This window comes from Neopsephotus bourkii, unplaced genomic scaffold (assembly GCF_033783945.1).
Source record: "Neopsephotus bourkii isolate Nb327-2 ecotype Australia unplaced genomic scaffold, CSIRO-AGI_Nbou_v1 NB_318, whole genome shotgun sequence".
Lineage (NCBI taxonomy): Eukaryota > Metazoa > Chordata > Aves > Psittaciformes > Psittacidae > Neopsephotus > Neopsephotus bourkii.
In genome coordinates this window covers 7,092,164-7,109,723 of record NW_026900826.1, presented here as the reverse complement: position 1 = coordinate 7,109,723, position 17,560 = coordinate 7,092,164, and the positions used below count along the sequence as shown (strand labels likewise).

The window sequence follows — 17,560 nt, the reverse complement described above, 5'->3', positions numbered from 1 at the left end:
ATATTCACTGATGGAATGCAATTACATATTTCTCTGTACCCAGAAAAAGGAGTTGGGGTCACATGTTAAAGTATCACTATACTGATTTTTGGCACAATATTTATTACCTCTCATTACAAGTAAACCAGTATAACTTTGTAATGGAAACTTATTAATGGAGAAGTTTTTTTCCATGCATGAACCTGTTTCTGTTTTGGGGATTTAACCTTTAACACAAGACTGCCTGCACTATTCCAGCTTGCAAGTAAAGGAACTGGGGGGAGAGGACTCTGTAGAAGAGGACAAAAAAGGAATGGACTCACTACAAGCTGCCTATTGCGTTATTCATTCAGTTATTGAACTGTGCATTACCCAGAGACTGTCTAAAAGTCTTGGGAAATACACAAACTCTCCTCCTTATTGTTAATCATCTGCTTGTCCTTATCCCCCAAGAAGATATACAATTAGTCACATCAGATTAGAAATGTTACATGACCCATTAATCAAGACTTAGTGCTTCAGTAAGTGCCACATGGCAACCTGTGTGCCAGGAATTCTGTATTTCCAGTGCTGGCTTTGGCACTGATATTCTTCATGGCTTCATTTGCTTCATCTAGGTACAACAAGTATCTGTTCTCTTGTCAGCCCATCTCTGGTTCATGATCTGTAAAACATGCCTCACATATCAGTGACAGATAAGTGGCTCTGTAAGTGTTCTCAGAGAGGAAAGCCACATGCTATCCTATACCAGAGCTATGCCTTTGGTCTCATTTAAATTCCCTGGTTGTATAGCTGTTGATTTTAGTAGGTCTAATAATCACTTACACTATGGTAAATGAGAAGAGAATCAGCTGTTGAAATAATCCACCTGATTGTAACAATAGTACTTTACTTAATGTTAACATTCATTATCTTGATTAACACATACATATGTTGTCTCTTGAGACTTTATTGCTGTAACATAAACTGTCATCTATCTGCAGGAGGCCAATGTCAGTTATGTTTGGGAACTGATACCAAGACTCATAAAGGTATTTAGGTAATGAACTCCTTGGAAATCCACCCCTGAATGCAGCAGATGAGAATGGAAGATGCCAATTAATGAAAGGGGGTCTCAGTTTATTCCAAATTAATATAGTTTATCTGTTCTTCTTTCCAACTTTTCAGTTTTCATTTCTGATGTTACATTTACATTTACTTGGCAGAAAGGATGTTCATGATTCACCTTCAACATCAGCATCGCCGTATGACTGTACACAGCACACATCCTGTTCTAGTATCCGCTCCACCAGTTTAATAGAGGCTTTCTTTTCAGGACGATTGAATTGGTGGTCCACGGTGTGTACAAGCTGCAAACGTCTTCTTCCCTTAGCTACAACCGGTGATGGAAACTGCCTCTTGCATGCTGCATCTTTAGGTAAGGGTGAGTCTGTACATGAAACCTTCTGGCAAAAATATTTACCGCTTTTCTCTACCCCAGAAAAAGCTCAGAAACACTTGAGATGCAAGTTAAACTTTCGTTAAAAGCCTGGTTCTGGAGCAGTATAGTCTTCAGATTTCATTTATTTGTTGTTTGCTTTAAGCATGCTTGAGAGAGAAAAGTAAAAAGTTTTATCAGGTTGTAAAAGAGTGTAATTGGAACAGTACCAAAAACCATGTATCATAAACACCAGTGATATGCATTGTCCTTACAGAGCCCAACCTAATAGCTCTGGAGCAGGCAAATTCCCAGTGCTTCTGCAGGATTGTCCTTGTTGGCAAGGAATTGCATTTGTTCTCTGGCTTGTGTTAAACAGTTCTCTTGCTGTCTTCAAGCATGCAATATCTAGCAATTACCTCTGTTGGTTCTTTGTAGAGCTGAAGCATATGGGAAACAGAGTTTGGGGTGAGTTAGAATAATTTCCAATGAATTAATCATAAATACAAGATCTTTGAAGCCCTTCTTCAAATCAAACAGAAACCTGTGAAGCTGAAAGTCTTTGATACGCCTTCTCCATCCTAACCTGCTGTAAGGAAACTTACTGGGTTTGTTGCAGTTGCTAAAATCTTCCAGCAATGGGACTCCAAAAGGTGGCTTTCTAAAAACCACTGAGATTTTTAGTATTCTGAAGAGACTCTTCATTTTGAAAGAAGTAATAAGAAAAGAGCTTTTGCTGTTTCCAAGGATCCTTCTGTCTTTGTCCACTTCATTTTGAATTAGGGGGAATGGTGTATTATCTACAGCAAATGCTTGGAGTATTTTGTTGTTAAAGCCTTAAATGTGTTTAATAACAACAGCTGGCCATAAGAGAACTGAACTGTGGTTGGCTGTGGGTGCATGTCTTGTGGAGAGCTCTGCTCACTTTTGTTATAGGTTACTCTTTGTAACCACATGATGTTTCTTTATTTTAAAATGAGCTTAAAGCCTCTGGCTAGTCATATTTTTAGGCTTTCAATCATTTTGAATGCTTGTTTCTTTATTTGGATGTTGAAGCCAAAGGAAATGCACCATCATGCTGTTATAAGAGTTAGAGGCCTTTGGGTGTTGGCCTCATCTGCGAGTCACAGAAGTGCCTGCAGTTGTCATTAGCATTCTTGTGTCTGCAAGATCTGTTGGCAACTACAGCTAAAACCAACCTGTGCACTGAATATTCCATTGCTTGCAGCAAAGTTGAAGCTGCCTGCAAGCAAACACTTAAACAACTCAAATCCTTAGTCATTCCTCAATCAACGTTTAAACTTTGATAGCATTCTCTCTTGTTACTCATTAGCTTATCTATATTGACTCTTTAGGAAGCCATAAAAACAGTGAGTGAATTATTTGCCAAGGAGAATCTTAAATAATGTATAAGCTATGCTTCTTTTGCTAATAGAGCCGTATTAATTGTATTAGTACTTAATATTTCTATTTCACTGTAGCTTCTTGAAAGCTGAATGTCATCTTGTGCTTCCTTAGGGATGTGGGGATTTCATGACCGGGACCTTGTTCTACGTAAAGCACTCTACACGATGATGAGAAGTGGAGCTGAAAGGGAAGCACTGAAAAGAAGATGGAGATGGCAACAGACACAGCAAAATAAGGAGGTCTGTATAGCCTGGAGACAATCTTGTTAATATCATTTAGGGCCAAAAACATTCCTCTGAAGTTTGGTGTGAGTTTTAATTGCTATTAAATTTCTTGTGCTTCCATTTCGCGTGAGGAAAGAGATACTTGTATTTGGATTTTTTGTATCTGAATGCAAAGCTATCTGTAGCTTTGAGAACATAAATATGTACAGTTCCATGTCTACAGAGGTCTAAGATGAGTTTGGAACCTGCAGACAATTTTGGGCACAAAACTAAATGTATAATACAGCTATCACAAACATTACAAAATGAGTGGATGAAATCCACAAAGGCAAGAAAATCCCACTTAGGAAAAATTCCCCAGAATGGAGAATTAGGATTCTTAGAGCTGTGACCAAATATTGAGGGGATGTTTCTTAACTTAAATCATCTGTAGATTTGGTTTGTCAACTGAAAGCTGTACTTCAGCACATATTATTTTCTGAAGATGTCTGTGCCTAGACAGTGGCTAGAAAAGCCATTTCCAGGGGTAACCCTGAAAGCAGTCAGCTTAAAGATCTGTGCCTCCTTTGTAACCAGCAGTCAGTGAGAATACAGCTGAGCTGTGACTGACTTGACTACTTCAGGCTACCTGACAACACAGGGGCACAGAAGTGTTACATACCCTTGCTGCTCTTGAACAGAGGAAGAAAGCATCAAGCGTCACTTGCCTGCCAAGGAGGGCATTCATAGTAGTTCAGGATATTGGGGAAGAAAGCAAACGTCCAGACATGGGCACTGAAGCATGCTAACCATGCTTGCAAAGAATTCTCATGGGTATAAATAACTGGGACTGCAGTAGCGGAGCGCTGTGCTGGCAGCAGCAGACCTACATCTAGAAATGAAATCCAGTGTGCAGTCAGTGGGTTAGAACTTTTTCAGAAGTTAATATTCTTTCACCTGAACAGAAATGTTGAACTGTTATGGTCCAAGATACTGAACTATATCATGTATGAAGCTCAAAATAAGTTAGTCATAAACACTACTGCATAACTCTGCTTACATTTTGTACCAGCATAATGGTAAAAGGTATTTCATTCTCTCCCATAGTCAGGTTTAGTGTACACAGAAGAAGAATGGGAACGGGAGTGGAATGAACTGCTTAAACTGGCATCGAGTGAGCCTCGTACACATTTCAGCAAAAATGGAGGCACTGGTGGTGGGTAAGTTTAGAGTATGACAAAATGTTTAGCTTTTTGTTCCCAATAGGAAGGCAGTACAGCACAAATGAAGGAAGATGTTTCTAGGACCATCAAACTGTTTTCAGATACTTTTTTTTTTTTTTTCCTGGTAGAATACAACAATCTAACATCCCATTATAATACCTAGCGTTTTGATTAATTTTCCTTGTACAGCTACCACACTAACTTGAGGTTACTGTGCATCCAAGAGTCTGGATTTCGTTAATCCTGATTTGTGGGTCTCTGGAACCAGAATGTCAGCAGTAGCATTTCAAGGAGATGAAGCGCACTGTTCCACTGACGATACAAAGCTCTTTGAGGAAGGTTTAGCAGGAAAACAGCCACTGCTCAGATGTTTTCATTAAATATGGGATGACAGAGTAACATCACCTCTTCTAACAGCATTCTGGAAGAAAGTAGTCTGTGCCCGGGTATCACATTTTCTGTGCATTAGCACAGCTTTAAAGCCGCCTTCTCATATTCATGCATATTTAGCTTTATAATTCAAAGAGAAAATATTCTGAGAGATGTTTTTTGAGGGCAAGGCACCAAGTAATTCCTCACATTTTCTGCTTTTAAAATGCTGCTAATCCCAAACATAGAAGGGCAAAAAAAGTAATATTTTTGGTATTAAAGCTAAAGATGAAATATTTGGATGTAGTGCCTTTTTAAACAGGAAGTGGAATGTTGTATTATATTTTGTAGTCTCTTGAAGCCCTTCTGAAAAATCAGTGTGCCACTTCAATCTTCGAACAGTTATAAAGAAGTTCACCTAAAAATTACAGTAGTTAATATTGCACTGAAAGGAACAGTTGCCCTTTTTTTGACTATTCAAGCTTTTATTAAACCCCTGTAACAAAAACAGTTCTCTCAAATGCAAGAATTATTTAAGGATTGTGGGGAGGTTTATATCTAATTAATCTGATTCACTGTCCTCCTGGTAAAAGTCAGTGTTGCTGGAAGGCTCTGTGTAGGGTATGTCTGTATTTCTAAGAAACCACATCAGATGCTTTTCTTACCTAGTTTCACATCTGTTGATCTAGGTTGATTCCATGGGAGTGTGGCTGATGGCAAGGAGTTTGATTACGCTCTGTAAAGTTGCAATGTTTGCCAGTTAGTACCCAGTGCTAACAGGGCAAGCAAGGAAAGAGTGTGTTTTCTTGAAGACCATCTTAGTATGTGTGCTTTATATCATACTCAATAGCATTTTAGTCAATCAGCTTATTATAAACAGTACCAGATAATCTGATGGTCACAGGAAAAACGCAGTAGTGTCTGCTGCCAACATGTGTTTAGTTTAGATGTGTAGAAGGTGTTGGAAAAACTGGACAGAAATACATTTGTGGGGGAGGGAGGGTGGAAGTTTGGGATGAAATAGTACCTACAACATTGAAATACACCAGTCCACATATAGAATCTGCTTTAAACATCTGGTACGTTAAACCACCCCTCGCTTCCAGTGCAGTTGATTCCAAAGTTTAGATTATTGACCAACTTTAAGAAGGCAGAAACTTTAGGTTTTGTGTCCAGTGTTTATCACTAAAAATACTCAGTGGTGGTTTATTCCGTGCGTACTTTTCTCTAGCTACTGTTTTCCCTTGGAGAAAACGGCATGTGGTGGTAATTGACAAAATAAGGCATATGGCACAATGAAAATGATAACATCTTTAGAAAACATTCTCTGGGCTTTGAAAAGAATATTGTACTTTCCTATTAACCCTGTCAGGGATGGGTACATCTACTGATGCAGGAGGACACCATTTAGAAAATTCTCGGCGATAATATGTCTCATTTTCTTTGATTTTGTGGCAAAAGAAACCCGCCAACAGATTGGTTTCATTTTACTCTAGTTGGTTTCCTGTGTTTGTCGATACTTTCCTGTTGATATGCTCTTGTCTTCTAATGCAGTTCAATTCACATTTCTATTCACCACTAATATTTTCTGGCCTTATTCTGTTTCCTTCTGTACGTTTCATGTACCATGTAGTTTTGGTATCTGCCAGCCAGAGATATCCTCAAATGGTATATTTGCTAGTAAATGAACAGAAACTTAAACAGGGAATAGTATCACTATTGCATAAAAAACTGATTTAATTCGGCTTTAAGTGTTCTCATCAGGGTTTGCATTTGTCTTTTTGCCAGTCAAAATAAAGTAAGGGTAAACAGACAATAGTTAATGTTTCTTTTAAAATAGTGATACAGAAGTCAGGCAAGAAACCTAGCCTATTAAAAGTGTAAATGTGTATTTCCCTTCACAGTCATTTCAAAGACAAAAAGAATGTGACACAGTGAATTATTTTTCTGAGTTTAATGTACCCATGAGATGGAAAAGGAATATCAAAATCGTGGTTTTGAGATGGGATATATTATGTTCTCTAGTTAGGCACCATATTAAGAAAGCTTGCCATTTAGTCTTTGAATTGTAGACAAAACATTCTCCTTTGGTGTCAGAATTAGCTACCATATCAGAAGCTGTATCGGCTTCAAAAGAATGCAGTGACAAGGCTATGCCTGGGATTCTGCTGCCTCATTCACCTGCAAGTTCCTCTCAGTTATTTTTGAGTTAACTACATGCAAAGGAGATCAGTGGTTGTTGCTACGGCTCTAAAGATTCCTTCTGTGAGAGCACTCTCGCTCTGAGGCTTGGAAGCTGGGGAAAAAGGGAACACAGAAAAACCTGGTTCTTCAGTTCTTGTTTTCAACATATAAAATCCTTCAAGCACTAAAGCAGAGCCAGCTCAGTAACCATGAAGCAGATTGTTTTGAAACAGATTTGTACATCTTCCTGTAAATGTAAAAAATTTCAGATTAATGCGCTTGTTTCATTTATCTCCGTTTCCAAGCAAACTCGGGAGTGTTGGACTGGAGGAACTGCTCTGGAAAAATGAAAATGCCTTGTACCCTCTGGTTTTGTTAAGCACCTAACTGCTTCAATCCTGCTGAAGAGACAATTCCAGTCCATTCCTTCATTTTGCAGACCATTGTCAGAGATTTCAAAGCCTGTTCTAGTGTGACATTGAATATCACAGTTATTCACTTCCTGAAAACCTAGCAGAGCTGAACGCTAGATGTCATGGTGTGAGCTAATATAGATTTTGAATGTGGATGGTATACTTACTTAGTATTATCTGTCACCTTCTAGCTAGCTGCCTCATATGCCCTTGGCACTATCCTATTCATAAAGTCAGGTGATTGTACATGGGGAAGAATGGAGGGAATATTGCTGTAATCTTCCTGTATATCATTAGAGATTTATTTAAGGCAGAAACGCGGAACATTTAAACAGGAGGTGCCTCTCAAATGCATGTAATCTCTGAGCTTCGGGACTCTGTTAGGTATTCAGAGTATTTCAACATACAGTTCTTCATACAAAACTACTGTGGCCATCAGAGACCCTCATCTTTTAGAGAATTTAGTTTAGCTCATTGAACAAAAACATTGCTTTAAAACTATTTTGATTTGATCTGGTTGTCTGTTGTAGGAGTGCTGTCCCATTGTAACTGTATATGCAGCAATTACAGGGTGCTTAAAGAAAAAGGCTCATTATAACACTACATCATCTGCTTATCAGCTGAAGTTTCTGCTAGCCAGTAAGTCTGTTCATCTTGCCTCTTTTCAGTTGATGTAAATGAAACTAAGCCAAACACAGCCTGGAAATAATCTAATTGCTGTGGAGATTCAGATTTGTGAGTTCAGGCAGTCCTTCAGATCTGAAAACAGTGGATACCCCACAGCCTCTAGAATAGAGAAAATTCAAGGCAAAGGATGTCATGTTAAAATCACTAATACCTACATAATGATTGTTTTTTTCCTTATTTAACAAGTCTTGAATTCATGATTCTTCCTAGTTGAGACAGATGGTAGCATCTCACATGCCACAGAATATGTTTTACACAAAAACTTACATCCCCACACAATTAAATAGAAAATAACAATAACATGTGGAAAGCTGATTTAGGTTTTCTTTTATTACATGCCTTCAAAGCTCTTTCCTATATATCATTTCTGCCTGAGAAATAAAAATTGGAACTTGAAACTTCTCATCTCCTTCAGTCAATGCAATATATCATTTATTCACCACCCAAAGAAAAGAAGGAGAGTCTCCCACTACAGAGCACGTGGCTGTAGGTGGCCCTGCTGGAACAGGGATGTTGCCAATGTGACCTCCAGAGCTCCCTGTGTGTCTGTGAAAATCAGCAATGGAAAACAGATGTGTAACAGAAGAGAATGATTTTTAAATGCGCAAATACGATCATAAATAGTGATTTAAGTGACTTGGTGATGTGATACTGAAGAATGAAGAAAGCCCAGTAGAAATTTGGACTTCATGTGCAGTCAGGCTTGACATCAGCTGACCAAAGGGATAAAGGTCATTCTGATACAGCTGCATCTGGAACATGCCTTTCACTTCTAGAAATCTCATTAACTGGGAGATGAAAAATAATTTGAGGAGTTGAAGAAAACTGTAGGACTGGTAGTCTGGAAATACTAATGTGATGGAAGGATACAGGGAAGGAGAGGTGTCTCGCAGCTTGACCCAAGAAGTCACATCCTGCATAAGCCTACTGTTAATGATCCATCCTGCTGTGCTCCTAAGTTGAGGTGAAAGATTTTAATATAAAGTCCCAGGGAAAGGCTGGATGCCATCAGACCTGTGAGGATGTTACTGTGTTGGTCCCACATGCTCTAGAGCGGTGCCCACACAGGTCTTTTCAGTTAACTATTCACATGTAATGAAAATTAATGACAGTGAATTATGGAAGTTCTCTGCGCACCTAACACTAGGAGGACAATCACTGCCTTCATTTAAGAGTGTCTGGGTTATGCTGCCCCCCTTCATTTGTCATGTCTCAGAAGCTGTGTTCTCTGTGTATCATCTTTCCAAGTGGCACTCAGCCGTGAATTCTCATCTTTTATGTGCTCTGCTTCCCACAACCCTGCCGTTATTCAGTCTCCCTCCATCCTAGGGTGTTTATTTCTGTCTTTGAGGCAGAGGCAAAGCTTTAAAATGTGATAGTGACATTAATGACGTTAAACTAGAAAAATAGGGAAGGAGATAACAAACCAAAAAAATCTATAAAATGCTTATGAAGCTGTACAAGGGCCTGGAAGTGTTCAGCCAGAGAAGTGAGGAATTGAACAGGTTTGTTCTTGCAGTCTGGAGAAACAAATGTTCTGTTTTGTAAAGGACAGACTTTATAGGTTAGCTTTTAACGGTGCTGGGCATTTCTGTTTCCTGGAAGGTTGCAGGGCTGATCCAAAGCACACTGATGCTAGTGGGAAAACCTCTTTTTTAGTCCTAATTTCAACTCAGGTTGCATTTTTACCCTTTTTGGGTGGAAAAGCACCCCACTGCACTTAGCGATCAGCAGCACATCCTTTGAAGTTAGTAGCATGTCTTCTTTAACATAAAGCTTCTCTCTTGCTGTCAAATATTTTGAGCCATGAAGTGTGTAACTAAACATCTGTCAGCTCTTCAGTAGAAGGCAGCATTTAAAACCTACCGATTGTGTTTGTCCATTCATACATGAAAGAAAAGGGTTTCTGAAATTGGTATAGGTAGCCCTCAATAAAATATTTATTTTAATCTAAAAATGAAACATTATCTGTCCAATTCTTGAAGTGCTGTGTGTCTGCTGCAGCTAGATGAATGAAACAGAAGGGTTTTCATTCACTCCTGTGGCTTCATAAACTGTTTGGATCAGACATGTAGAAGGCTAGTATAAAGAAAAGATTTAGCTTTCACTGTAGTGTTCTCCACAGGGCTTTATGTTCTGCTCTCCTACCATGTAAGGTACTCACGTTCATACAGTAAGAATTCTGATAGCTACTAAACTAGTGTGGAGTCTGCAAGTGAAAACATTTCCTCTGTTGTTATTATTGCCAAAAATACATTTTCCTTTTCAATTTCTAATGTTAACTATTTCAATAACTGGAGTATGTGTTTCAGAAGCATGGGAATATGAGGGACAAGGAAGAAATGGCTGCTGTGATGTATTGATTTACTTACGTTTCAGTGATTGGTTCGAGCTGGTTCAAAAAGTTTCAATGCTGTGTCTTCCAGAGTGGACAATTCAGAAGATCCAGTTTATGAGAGTTTAGAAGAGTTCCATGTTTTTGTCTTAGCCCATATTTTGAGAAGACCTATTGTTGTAGTAGCAGACACCATGTTACGAGACTCAGGGGGAGAAGGTAAGAGTTTGTCTTTATAAATATACACACCTGTGTCAATTGAACTGCAAACACAAGACTTAGCTGTGACACATCTGAGTGTTTATGGGATAGCTGCTGCCTTGTTCTGGAGGGAAAGAAAACAGCAGAATGATAAACCATTTCTATTGGATGAAAGTAAAAAATACAGATAACTTTGTAAGTCTCACTGAATATGTGTTTATTCTGGATATCCTTGCTGTTAGCGAAATAACCACCACATTACAGAACATACTAAATTTTACTGGTGTAGGTTAACAAGATTCTAATTTTCTATGTTATTTTGGTGCCCCTTAAATCTCTGCATAGATCAATCTAATCTGACTTTGAATAGTTGAATTTTGAATGTGTATATCTTAGCTTTTTGGTTTTACTAATGCCTTTACAGCCTGTCATTCTGAAGTTTCCAGAGTGTTTTATTCAGTTTGCACATGTGAGTACACAAATGTTAGATCCCAATGTGGAGCGCACAGCTGCCTGAGCAGGACTTGGATGATTGAATTCATCTCTCTCACTTTGCCATGAGCTAGCAGAATGCTAATGAATGGTAGTATGTTGCTTTACTAAAGGGGGATTTTTGACTGAGTGAAGTGGGATGTTGAATTAGTGATGGAGTTCATAGAAATTTACTTTCCCAGGACGATGCTGGGTAATTTCAGTTTCCCTTCCAGTTGTGAACTACAGTTACTGGTTGCATAATTGCTGTCTATCTGCTCTGAAAGGCTTGATCACTATTGCTTCATTTCCCATAATTTCCTATCCCGAGTTGCACACAACTCCCTCACCCTCGATACACTTTCTTCTCCTTGGCCAGTCTGATTCTGTCGTAACTCCCATGTTTTCTCACTGCTGGCCTCATAGACCACCAGCATCAAGTTCCCTTGGTTTTACTGTTGCATGTACAAAGCACAGGTTTTCAAAAAGCATAACGACTCTTTCAAATTTGGAAGGACTCACCAAGATGTAGATGTATGCCTCAAAACCAATGCTGCTCTCTGTCCCAAAGTCTGGACACAGCAGAGCTCTTCAAAGAAAAAGTCTCTAGTAAAAACAGGGCATTGTTTGTGTCTGTTTTTTCCTTAAGCTCATTTTGGGAGCATTTCAGCAATAAGGATTCATATTTTGACAGCAAAAGCAAAAATAATTGGTCAGAAGCAAACACATTGAGAGCATTTTCCTGCCCAAACTTGCTGCTTTCCATAATTGTACATAAACAAGCATAGGATCTTTCAAAGGAAAGAGCTTTGCCTCTACAGATGCAGCATCCCATTCAAATTCTACTTGTAGAATCTTTTAATCTTATCATTATTATAAATACATAATACACACATTCATACATACATGATGTGCAGTGACGTGTGTGGACTGTAAACACGTTTGTGATGTTTCTTGTGGAAAACTGTTAATGCAGGGTAGAGCAGAGTATGTTTCCAAAAGAACTGGTAGAGTGTTTACTGGTGACTGTTAGAAAATGTCCTTCTACCTACAAGTGTTACGGGAAGGCGCAAATCTGCAGACATGTGTGAGAGTCATCAGGATTTTGTTGTAAGACCTTAATATCTTTACTAATAAGCAATTAGAGCAAGGAGGATATATGTCAGCAGAATGGTTCTGTCATTCTTCTCAGGATATTTCCTGATGTTTTCACATTGAAATTTTACCTGCTATTACGACTGTTTTCTGCATCAATTACTCCACTTGAGGCTGCTTCCCTGGAGCTCTGAAAATGCTGTGGCACAATTGTTACACACATTAGAGCCAACGCTATTGTCTGTTGTTTGACAGTTTAAAACCCAAACCCTCGTTTTTCTTCGCAGCATTTGCACCTATACCATTTGGAGGAATTTATTTGCCACTTGAAGTTCTACCTAACAGATGCCATTGCTCACCTCTTGTGCTAGCCTATGATCAGGCCCATTTCTCTGCTCTTGTTTCCATGGAACAAAAAGATCAACAGAGAGAACAAGGTATGCTATAAACACAGCAACCCAAAGGTATACATTGAACACAGTGCACAAAGTACTGTCTTTTACCTTAAATATATTTACCTGCCAGAATGGAAAAAAATACCCTCTAAATTTTATTGCTGCATTCATAGGAGTCTGAGCAGTCTAATCACAAGAACTCTTCAGTCCTAATCCTTGTGTTATCACTGTCTGGTTTTAGCATTTGAACCTTTCCTCTCAGTTCCATATGTGTAAATAGGTGTGATCATAGTTACCTGCTGTGCTTCTGGGTTCTTAAAGGCCTTTGTTAATTCGGGATAGTAAGTGTTTAGAAGACTGTTAGTCAAGTCAGATGACTGTTGAAAATCATGTAACTGAAAAATCCCTCTTCTAGTGTGCTAAAGGCACTTTTCTCAATTTAAAATGTTTAGTTGAAGTGGTTTTTATCTGATTGCCTTGCTGTCTTCTGTTTTACTTTGGAACAGGGACAAATCTGACTAGATATTTCTATGTCAAATTTAAGCTTCCTGGATCTGGGATTGGGAGTAACCAGAGCTTCAGGACTGCATTTGTTCCTCCATCAGTAGCCTAAGAGCTAGCTATAACTGCCCTTACTTAGAAGACCTGTTTGCTTAATAACAGCAAGCTGTGAGGTTATCTCCTAGCTGTCTTTGCTCCTTCTGTGGAAAAGGGAAGAGAGTTTTGCCAAAACACATTGTGAGGCTTTAGAAAAATTGGGTGTGGTTTTGCTTTTAGGTACAAATCCTCTCATTAAGCCAGCCTTGGAAAGAGCAGAGGGTTTATTATGTGAGGCTGTGAGAGCTGGGAAACACTGTACAAAGCATTACATGTCATATTGGCAAACAGTGTGTTGGTGAAGGGAAGACTGAACCACAAGACAGAAATGAAGAAAAAGGTTGATCTAGATGTCAGATATTTAACAGGAAGATCAATCCAGTCCAACCCTTCAGTGGCACATAGCTATTTCAGGGATTCGTGGTAGGTGCTTGGCAATAGGTCTAGCCTTTGCATTATACACTGGGACATTGCAGCTGCCTTCCAGCCCTCAATCTGTAGAAAAATAACCCTGAGGAAAGTTTTTTTCACATAGGAACCATTTTCAAAGCAGTATTCTGAGGTACGATACAGAACACCTCATGAGAAATGAAAGTCTGCAAAGCAAATTCATGCCATTTTAATGCAATAACGTGGTATGAATGAAGACAGAGTTTAGGAGAGCCATTTTAAGGGTACGATTTCACTGGTGGTGGTTGCTGATGACACACTGAGGCCAGGACTGTAATGTCAGCCTTCTGTTAACTCCTTATATATGAATATGTTACCAATTGTAGAATTATCTTGTTGTTGAAGATGCCTCCATGTCTTTGGTCTTGATCGTTTTTAGGTCTGAGTTCTGCTGGTCATCAAACAAGACATTTTTTGTAGTAGGCAGAGTCCGTTTCTTCCTTTCTAATAGTTGGGATCAGAACAGCATCAGCAGACTGACAGTGACCTCATTTATTTCAGTCACGTTAATCTGCCTTCATACAATGCTTCATTATCAGAGGTCTGGCAAGAGCCTGGTGTAAATAATCTGACTGAATATACAGAATGGAACTATCTCTGCAATAACTGCAGATAGGGTAACTGCCACCCACCGAACCCTTTTGCTGTTGTGGCATCCTCCAAGTAACAGGACTGACACGAGGCAGTGAGGAGAACCAATGCTCCGCTGCTCTCAGTGTGTGTTATTTGGTGATACACCTTGGTGCCACCTACTGAAAAGTTCCTAGTATTACAAGCCAAATATTACTGTTAATTTTACACTGCAAGAGCTTGGGCTTGATAACATCACATATTTGATTTCTACCAGGAGTGCAAGCAATAATGTTAAATATACTTCTTGTGGTTAGCAACTGTCTTTCTGTAGGATTTTCCTACGCCTGTAACTACACAAGAATGATGCTGGGGAGGAAAAGCTGCTGCCAAATGTCCAGCGCAGCATTAGGAATGTTAAATACTGGCTTTCTTTGTGTATAAATTAATCCAGGTTAATTGAAAGGTTGTTGAATCCAAATAACATTTTTTTTATATGATCCAATTTTACATGTTTTACTGCAAGACCTTGAATACCCAGGCTTCAATTCTGTGGAGCAGCAGAGAGCACTTGGCATTAAGTCTGGGATGAAGGGAATGCTTCAGCTTTCAGTTGCTGAGCTGTCTGCTGTTAAGAGACTGCAGCAGTCTGACAGCAACCACAGCATTGCTGTTGTTCTTCAAATGCTGTGACAGGAAATAGGTTGGCACAAGGATGCTCTAATAATGCTTATTTTTGTACCTTGCCAGCACAGAGATGTTGGCAGCTTGAGCACAGAGGAAGGGAGAGCAGCAGTTGTGGAGAGTGGAAAGCAGTGCACAGGTGCCACATGGCCAGGTTGTGAACTGTCTGAATGCAGCTGAATGCTTAGAGCTGCAGTGACTGAAAAGGAGCATCTGATAGCCAGGCCATTCATATGTTAGAGTATTTATACCCTAGCCATGTAACCGGCTGTCAGGAGCAGCAGCTGAAGCTATCTGAATGTACATGCTGCATGCACATACATATGTGTTGAAGGTGCTGAGAAGCTCTCCTGCAGAGGAGACAGTATGTCCTATATTCTTGAAATGTTTGTGGTCAATTAAATGCTGATGTGAACACCTGAGGTTCTGCTCTGGCATATCAGGAGAGAGAACATACTAACATCCTCTTGTCTAGAGAGGACTTAAATCACATTTTGCCATGTCATCTTTTTACCAGCACAAGCTGTCACTCTGGTGATCACTGAAGGCCCTTCTGTTTTGAAAGCCACAACATCTGATTAAAAATCTGTAAATACTTCTGTATTCCTGCGGGCTGTATTTATGCAGGTGTTTTGTATTTTTTTAATGGGAAATAAAGACCAGCTCTCAACTGCCCTAAGCATGCTGCATTGAAGGTGGAGCTTCCCACACCTCCCTGCATTGTCAGGCACTCAGCAGTGAGATTGCTGCCCACACCAGTGTGCAGTACCAGTGAGAGCTGTGGCAGTGGGTTTTAGCAGCACTGTCAGGATCTGTGTCAGCACTTTGTTTTGCTGGTGCTTTCAGAAATAGTTAAAATGTTCTTCTGTACAGAAGATTAATAATGACTCATGAGGCAGGAAGCTGAGTGCTGGGACCCGCTGTGACTTCACAGCACAGAAGGCGATCTCCCCAGCTGAGGAACAGCATCAAAGCCCTCAGCATGTGTCTTAAAACTGCCGTGGACAAACTCGCTGCTGTTACATTTGACATGTCCCATCTGTGGGCATTACTTGCAGACTGTTTCAAATACTGTGATTTCAACTGGACAGCAGGTTAAGCCCTCAAATTAACCACTGAGTGTTAAAAAGTGTATTCAGTTGTCACCTCTGCTACACATTTTTTATGTTCTTGTGCTTCAGGAGCTCTCTTTACAGTGTATTTTGAGCTGTAGAGTTAGATTTTCTGCTACTCATTCACACTGAGTTTTTTTAAGGAGCTAAATTCTCTTACAATTTGAATTTCTGTGCTTGCATTTTACAGCAGTATCAGCAACTAAGGCTGACTGATCTCCAGCTGTTCTATACTACATTTGCAGTTAATATGAAGAGAATTATGTCAAGAATTACCAACTATAAGCACTAGGGTGCAATGTTTTGTAGAGGTTTGACCTTTTATTTTCCATCTGCAAAGAAGACCAAATAGTATTGCAGTGTTGCCAGACTCTGTGAACCGAATACTGAGTTAATCTAAAATGCAGATTAAATCTCCTGTGTTCAGCTAGGCGAGGAACAGTATTTAACCAAAAATGCTGTGCCTTTTTTTTAACATTGCTGTCTGAACTGCAGAAAGATTATAAAGAGCATATAGCAAATAAGTTTTCAGTATTTCACTGCCATGAAGTTTGGGTGACTCCCCCAGGTTTCTTTGCCCCTTGGCTTTACTGCAGTGAATACCCAGGCTAAGTCCCTAAGGGTTCTAGTATAGAAAATGAAATTGCTTGATAGATGTCAGAGGAGCCGCAGTGACCTGCATCATGAACTGTGCTCAGGATACCACCCAGTCCCTCAACAGCTTTTTGGTTTTGGATTTCCCCCCCCCAATGAAATGGAAGCAAATAGTTGGCTTTAATTAAAGCTGACAGTGGTTTCCTCTTCATTTCTTGCTGGTAATGAATGACAGACACTGAAATCAGAGTGCAGCCCCAGTCTGCTGAGTATAAAGCAAGAGTCATTAAGAGATGTGTCAGAAGGCTGAGCCCCAGCAGAGAGAGGAAAGGACAGAAGAGCCAGAGCAGCTAGACAGTAGTGCTGGGGTGTAGCAGCAGTAATGATCTTTCACTGTACTTCACAGCCAGGCCTCTGACTGCCCTCTTAACCCATCTGCATGTTGATCTATGTTCCTCACTTCACAGTTTGAGTCCATAATCACTGTTACTGTGTTTTGCCTTGTTTTCTTAATGCTGTTACCAATATATTTTTGTTTCTTTGCCAGTGGAAAACAGAAACTGAAAACAAAAAACTAAACTGAAAAAACAGAATAATGAACAAGTATATGCATCCATGTGACAGGCAGGCAGGATATTACAGGTTTTTATTGCTTTCTGTAATTCTAATGGCTCTGTCTCCAGGAAGTGTTAATTGTGCATTACAAAATGGAGATGTTGTTCTTTCAGAGGTCTCCCCTCCTCCGCAAGGTGTCTGTCCTTCACTCCAGGAGCAATCAGTGCATTAACCTACCCCTCCCCTCTTCTATTGCACAAGCATCAAACCAGGGAAATGGAGCCTGGTATAAATCTCTTGTGATGCCCTGGATGAGACAGTTCTGCAGCACATTCAGATTCTGCCCTTCTTCAACCCATTATGCTGCTTTTCACAGCTGAATCTCTTTTGGTTTGGTTTGGTCATTCCCCTTGCCCAAATCCTTGTTTCTTCTCTACTTCAGCGGTGATCCCCCTGACTGACTCTGAACACAAGTTGCTGCCTTTGCACTTTGCGGTCGATCCTGGGAAGGACTGGGAGTGGGGAAAAGATGACAATGATAACACCAGACTGGCCAAGTAAGACCTTTCTGTAACATTAGTGCTAAGCAATAAAATGTCTTGAGCTGTACCTGATTGAA

The 17,560-nt window shown here is 39.7% G+C and overlaps 1 protein-coding gene across 4 annotated transcripts in view; it reads left to right on the top strand.

Moving 5' to 3' along the window:
• OTUD7A (OTU deubiquitinase 7A) overlaps nucleotides 1-17,560 on the top strand; it is a 115,500-nt gene that overhangs the window by 94,185 nt on the left and 3,755 nt on the right. For all 4 annotated transcript variants that reach the window (XM_061347564.1, XM_061347567.1, XM_061347563.1 and 1 more), the window contains exons 9-14: nucleotides 1,295-1,396; nucleotides 2,915-3,042; nucleotides 4,114-4,226; nucleotides 10,309-10,436; nucleotides 12,272-12,421; nucleotides 17,384-17,498. In XM_061347564.1, coding sequence (XP_061203548.1) covers nucleotides 1,295-1,396; nucleotides 2,915-3,042; nucleotides 4,114-4,226; nucleotides 10,309-10,436; nucleotides 12,272-12,421; nucleotides 17,384-17,498 — 736 coding nt within the window. The remainder of the gene's footprint in view (nucleotides 1-1,294; nucleotides 1,397-2,914; nucleotides 3,043-4,113; nucleotides 4,227-10,308; nucleotides 10,437-12,271; nucleotides 12,422-17,383; nucleotides 17,499-17,560) is intronic.